Below are 6078 nucleotides of genomic sequence, written 5' to 3' on the forward strand. Positions count from 1 at the left end.
AGTAGATACAAATAAATAAATAAAAAAGATTCGATTATTAACCGTTTTATTCGTTATATCTATATTTATCAATGAAATGTAAATCGTTCTCATCGCTAGTATCAAAACGGGTCCGCACAGCAGTTGTGACCGGTCTTATTTAACGTAAAGCTTTTGCACATTTTCTGTAATAACCTCGTGTTTAAAACTAACGCGGCATTTACTCGCAGTAGCGGCGTGCGTTATTACTGGATCTGCACGTAATATCCACGAAACAGCGAAGACAAATTTGCTCCGTGACATCTTTAATTGTATGGCACACATTTAGCTGTAACTTAAAGCGGTCGCCCACCAAAGTAGCCGTAAATTACGTGGAGCGCTTGAACGCATCGTATTTCCGCGAGTCGAAGTTCAGTCCGGCGGCTAAAAAAAAAAATCAGCTAGCATTTTTTGTTTTTGTTTTTGTTTTTTTTGTTTCAGGATTTGTTACGAATAACTACAAATGCTCGTTTTAAACGCGAGCTGGCAGCAGTCTCGGTATTTCACACGCAAAGCTGCAACTTAACTGGAAACAATTTGACGCAGCGTCAGCGAGCTAACGCGTGTTAGCATTAGCATCCCATATGTCGGATGAGGAAACGTTCGCGTCAAGTTTCTCAGCGGAGCGACGGAGAGGGCTGGCGGAAAGGCTCACCTCTTTTCTGTCGCAGTACAGCCACCTGTCCGACTCGTATATAATTGTGGGTGTCGATAGCTGCTGCTGCAGTTTTATGTTGTTGTTTTTTTTGTTGCATTTCCGTTGTGATTTAAAACGGATTTCTAAAACAAAACAGTCGCGTGACCATGGCAACCAAGTATCAATGGCAACCAAGTATCAATGGCAACAAAGTCTCGCTGCTCGCGGCTGGGCAACACATCGATGTTTGATCATATCGTGATATGAGACTAGATGTCGTTTTTACATTTAGGATATTGGACTCTCGTCTTGTGGCGTTAATGTTGTGTTTTCATATTCTTAAATAACTGAACTTTCCATACTGTTCTTGCTGTTTTGTTATTTCCCTTTATCCACTTGGTTATTACATCCACATTACTGATATTTATTTATCAAAAATGTCACGTAAATATTTGTTGAAAGCACAGAGATACAGTGATATTTGAGTTGTCCTATGTTGCCCAGCGTTTTTACTGTTCACATTTTATTTTCCAGTATTGTTATCATTTAATATTGGATTTGTATGCAAATTAATAACAGTGGATTTTTAATGACTCCGAACACATGTAAATCACTGAAATAACCTGCAACAGGGAAAATAATTCCTGCATATTCTTGTGTTGAGATCCAATTATGCAAAAGAATATATTCTTATAGTACGCAGTGAGACAGCTGGATTCATATTATTACACATGTATTTTTTTTTTCGGATAAATGTCTGTTTCCTGTTCTCTTTATAGGAGTTCTTCACTGAAGATCTCTGGCACACTTTACCCAGCAAATGGCAGCCTGTGCTGCAGGACCTGTCATATCCACAGATTGCAGACCTGTTGTTGGATTGCACCAATGGAGACAGGAGGTACTACTGGACTATAATCAAGCCCTTCAATTCAATTTCATTTATAGAGCACCAAATCAGGACATAAGTCATCTCAGAGCACTTAAACGTAGTAAAGTCCTTACAATAAAACCTTAACACCATTATAGAGGAACCAAACCTTTCCTACATGAGTGGTAGCTGGAAGGGAAAACTCCTATTTAACAGGAGGAAACCTTCAACACAACAGGTGGGCGGATATCATATGTCATTGAAAAAGGTGTTAAATAGAAATATATATATATATATATTTTAAGTCTGCATTAGTTTTAAAAGGACTAATGTAGAGATGCTAAATGCACGAGGATGTGATATTTTTCTAGTAATGTAATGAGTTTGTATTTTAGGACTCTCAAGCAATGTCATGACGAAAAAAAAAAAGAATAATGTCAGACTTATGAGGTAAATAATAACCGTAGAGACTTTGTCATTACAGATATCCTTCGGTGTGGCCTCTGTCCCTCCTGGCTTTCCGTGCCTCGGCTCACGCCCTGGCGTTTCCCAGAGAGCAGAGGCGCGAGCGAGGCAGCGCGGCCGGCTCGGTGAAGCCTGAGGAGTTCCTGGAAAACCAGAGTCAGAGCTCACTGCTGGGGCACATATTCAGGAAACACGTTAAACCCAAGAAGCAGCACGAGATCCGCAAGCTGGGCACGGTACAGGATTGCTTGGTTGCTATTTGTTTGCTGCTTTTTAAATTAAACTTTAGAACATGTCCTTGTTTTTCTGTCAACAGTGTTTTGAGTCTAATTTTTTTTTTTTTTTTTTTGGGTCTTTTAATACCCAGCTGGTAAAACAACTTTGTACCCAGACTGACTGCAACAGAGTGGTGGACGTGGGCTCCGGCCAGGTAGGCCAAGATTTATTGTGTTGAAGGTGAGGGTCATTTTAACTCATCGGCGCATCACATCAATACATCAACTTCACAAAGAAAACACTTAAATGGGACTACCAAGAATTTAATTTCGCATCTGTCAGAGTGCGAGTGCTGGAAAACAGGACGCATTAAACACTGAGTCTTGTCCACCACTTTGCTCTAAACAGGGTCATCTCACTCGCTTCCTGTCCTTTGGGCTCGGTCTGTCTGTGACCGCGATTGAGGCTGATCGCACCCTCGTTGCTATGGCGTCCAAGTTTGACGGACAGTTACTGTGGGCCTTGGAAAAGGAGAGGCAGAAAAAGGTCGGTGATTTGCCAAACTCAGTGCACACTAGAGTTCAATCCACAGCAACTGGTTTCCAGAGAGCATCGGATTATCTGAAAGTCAAACACAGAAGCGTTTTGCATGATGGTCTCTCAGTCTTGCTCATATTAACAGCATTGACAGTTATTCCCATGTATATTTCCATACTTAATGCCTATTCTCCAGATATTATCAAAAAGGCATTCAGGGAATTGCAGGATATCAAATTTTAAGTTGGGTTCATTTGGCGAAACAGCGCGAGTTTTAAGTAGATGTCCTTCTGATTGAAAGTTAAACTTTTTCAAATGAATGTCTGTGTGTAACCTGAAGTGACTCTTTTCTGCCACCTGGGGGCAGCAGATACAACATGTGAACACAACACTGTCAAACCATCACCCTTTGAGATCACCTTTTTCTGGAGTTGTGTTCGTGTCCACCTAACAAATGTAAAAGCAATATGCATTTTCTGTTTAGGTCCAGTTTTTTCTCTACTATCCCCTTCAGAAATATATCCGAGTCTTATGCTGCTAGATGTTTCAGTGTGTTTGCCAGTCAGCCTCTAACCTGATCTGCCTGTTCGTTGGTGCAGAGCAGGTAGTTTTGGTAGTTTTGTTCTTGTTTTTAGAGACTTTTCACCCGTAAAAATGTGAACAAAAAACAAGTAAGTAGCAAGCTGTTAAACCAATACAACGTGCTGAAATAAGATAATTATTTGTGATTTTGTCAGTTAGTGATAAATTGTTCATATAAAAATGTTGATTATAGCAGCTTTAAACTATAAATAACAATGAGTTTCACTTCCTGTCATATGAAATCAACATAGATATTACTAATCATCTTTCTTCTTCTTAGAATTGCGCCTCTCAGCTCCCTGTATGTCAGTCCTTTCCCCGCCATGTGGCCGGCTGGGTCAACCCCAAGGCATCATGGGAGGCTTTCGTCAAGCAGCTAAGAGCTGCGGATTGTAAAAGCGAATGTCCCCCGACTCCGTCTGGACCGAGCAAAAAGAGGCTGCGGGGCTCAGAGCATCAGGTCCGGATGTCATCTGGTGGCTCCACGCTTTCTGACGCTCATTCACATGACTCGAACAAGAATGAGTCCGAAGAGGAGTTGTCCGCCGAGGACTGCTGCTCGTGCATCCGGCCTGTCTGTCCGGAGCGGGTCCATCTCGAGGAAAACAGCCATCAACGCTGCCGAGCCTTTGTCCTGACCGGTCTCCACGCCTGCGGTGACCTCAGCGCCACCCTCCTCCGCCACTTCGTCCACTGCCCGCATGTTCGCGGCATCACCTCGGTGGCATGCTGCTACATGAAAATCACAACCAGAGAAAACCCCACCCCTCCGGGATTGGTCACGCCTCCCGTCCCACCACCGCCGCCGGGCCGAGAGCCGCGTCCCTCGGAGTTCGGCTACCCGATGAGCTCCTGGGTGCGGGGGTTGCCGGGACACCGGCTGTCCTATAAGGCGCGGGAGGGGGCGTGTCACGCCGTGGAGGACTACGTGCGGAGGCTCAGGGAGGAGAGCGAGTTGCTCAGGACGCACTGTTACCGGGCGATGCTGGAGACCTTCGTCAGGGATACGAGGCCAGATCTACGCAGGGCAGGAATCCAGACCATAAAGAAAGCACACCTGTTACCGTTTACAGAGTGAGTGAACACTGCAGCCTCCGGGCGTTCACGCAGGTTTTTAATTTGACCAACTGCAAGTTATACCGCCAAGGGTTATTAGTTGTCCAAAAAAAGCAGCAGTAAACATATCACAATCCAGCCTGGGTGGATAAGATTGCTTCAAATCTGACAAATACTTCAACAGGTAATCACTATGTGTAGAATTCATACGAGATTATGAATACATATTATTTGTATTTTTTTTATTGGACAGCGATGGTACAAATTTGTGCATTTTATCGTTTTGCTACCCATTTCTCTGCCTGTCACAACGACTCGTCAGATTTTAATTACGTCAGGATACCAATCTCAATCAATATTCATTTTGAGATTTTTTTTTTTTTTTGTTCAATGGTGGCATTTTTGGGAAACTTAACAGATCGTGGCCCTCCTCTGTCCACATCCACGTTCTCTCCCAGATACGCCCGTCTGGGCCTGGCTCGCGTCGGCCTGCCTCCTGAGTTGGCCCTGGACCCGGAGCGCGTGGAGGCCCTGTTGAAGCAGCAGGGCAGGGTGGTGGTGTACTTCAGCCTGGCCCTGCTGCTGGCTCCCGTGGTGGAGACGCTGGTGCTGCTGGACAGGATGATGTACCTGCAGGAGAACGGTGAGCCGGCCGACACTTGTGACACCAGTTGAATAATCTGCTGTGACGACTTTTGTGTCTCCTTCAATTAAAGCCTTGATTTTCTGCAGGTGTGGACAGTCAGCTCGTTCCTCTCTTCGACCCCAACTTTTCTCCCAGAAACTTTGTGCTGGTGGCTCTGAAGCCTTGTGGATAGCCTCTTGGTTTTTAGGGATATTAAGAGAATTTTTTTTTTTTCTTTTTTTTTTTTTTTTTTGCTGTCTTTTGGACATCATCTTCGCTGGAGACAAATGTTTATATATGTCCTCGTTACAGGGGAACTCTTACGATCTTTAGCTTTTCTGTGACGCAGGATCATGCTTTAATCTTACCGCTTCCTTATGCTTGATATACAGTGACTCTATAAAGCGGCTTTTACACCATCACGTTCTTGACATCATACACTGGCTATCGCTCAGCTCAGAAGCAATCACGTGTTTGGCTTTGGTTTTTACTGCTTATTTTGTTTTCTGCGGATATAAACATGTGTATGCGGTTTTTGCCTGTTATTTATTTGTTTTTATTATTTCTACCGTTTTTATGAAGCCCTCTGGGACAATCATGTTTTGTGCTTGTGGAGTCTGTTCCTCAGTAATAAACAAAACCAGTGATTTTAATATTCGGCGTGGAAGCGTATTGTTTTGTGTCGCTATAAAAAAAAAAAGTTAAATTAGGTTAAAAATCCCCCGGGTTACACAGAAAGCACATAATCATAACCAGGTGTTGTGCATCTTACAAAGACCAGTTTGGCTCTCGTTTTGTGTTGGTCATCCTATTGATTTGTGGCCCCACCACTGGTCCTAAATCAGTGCCTTGTTTGTAGAAACCCAACGTGATGAGTCATCCTTTAACTTCCTAAGCGGAGCAGCACAAACATTTCTATCAACACTTCTTTTCTTTCTCTGTACCTACATTCAGTACCACAATTGGAAAGTATTTGGGACCTGATTCGAATGAACATACAGACCTGAATAAATAGTGATTTTGCGGACATTTATTCGAATAAAAATCTTTGATATTAATGCTTTAGTATGTCCC

At 43.3% G+C, this 6078-nt stretch overlaps 1 protein-coding gene across 1 annotated transcript; it reads left to right on the top strand.

The window, feature by feature from the left end:
* The first annotated feature begins 376 nt into the window (after positions 1 to 376).
* mettl25b (methyltransferase like 25B) lies at positions 377 to 5657 on the top strand. The gene is made up of 8 exons (XM_069140809.1): positions 377 to 719; positions 1435 to 1553; positions 2008 to 2224; positions 2356 to 2418; positions 2613 to 2750; positions 3604 to 4397; positions 4838 to 5022; positions 5112 to 5657. The coding sequence occupies exons 1-8, from the start codon at positions 603 to 605 to the stop codon at positions 5195 to 5197; spliced, it is 1719 nt and encodes a 572-aa protein (XP_068996910.1). The 5' UTR covers positions 377 to 602; the 3' UTR covers positions 5198 to 5657.
* The last annotated feature ends 421 nt before the right edge of the window (positions 5658 to 6078 follow it).

The sequence above is a fragment of the Embiotoca jacksoni genome, unplaced genomic scaffold, assembly GCF_022577435.1.
Source record: "Embiotoca jacksoni isolate LCO1_2020_lvr unplaced genomic scaffold, fEmbJac1.0.p SCAF_11, whole genome shotgun sequence".
Classification (NCBI taxonomy): Eukaryota; Metazoa; Chordata; class Actinopteri; family Embiotocidae; genus Embiotoca; species Embiotoca jacksoni.

Bases quoted from the DNA above. Each gene is read 5' to 3' on its own strand.
- mettl25b (XM_069140809.1), top strand. From the start codon at position 603: ATGTCGGATGAGGAAACGTTCGCGTCAAGTTTCTCAGCGGAGCGACGG. The intron at 2,751-3,603 runs GTCGGTGATTTG...TCTTCTTCTTAG, and splicing joins AAAAGGAGAGGCAGAAAAAG to AATTGCGCCTCTCAGCTCCC. The intron at 4,398-4,837 runs GTGAGTGAACAC...GTTCTCTCCCAG, and splicing joins CACCTGTTACCGTTTACAGA to ATACGCCCGTCTGGGCCTGG.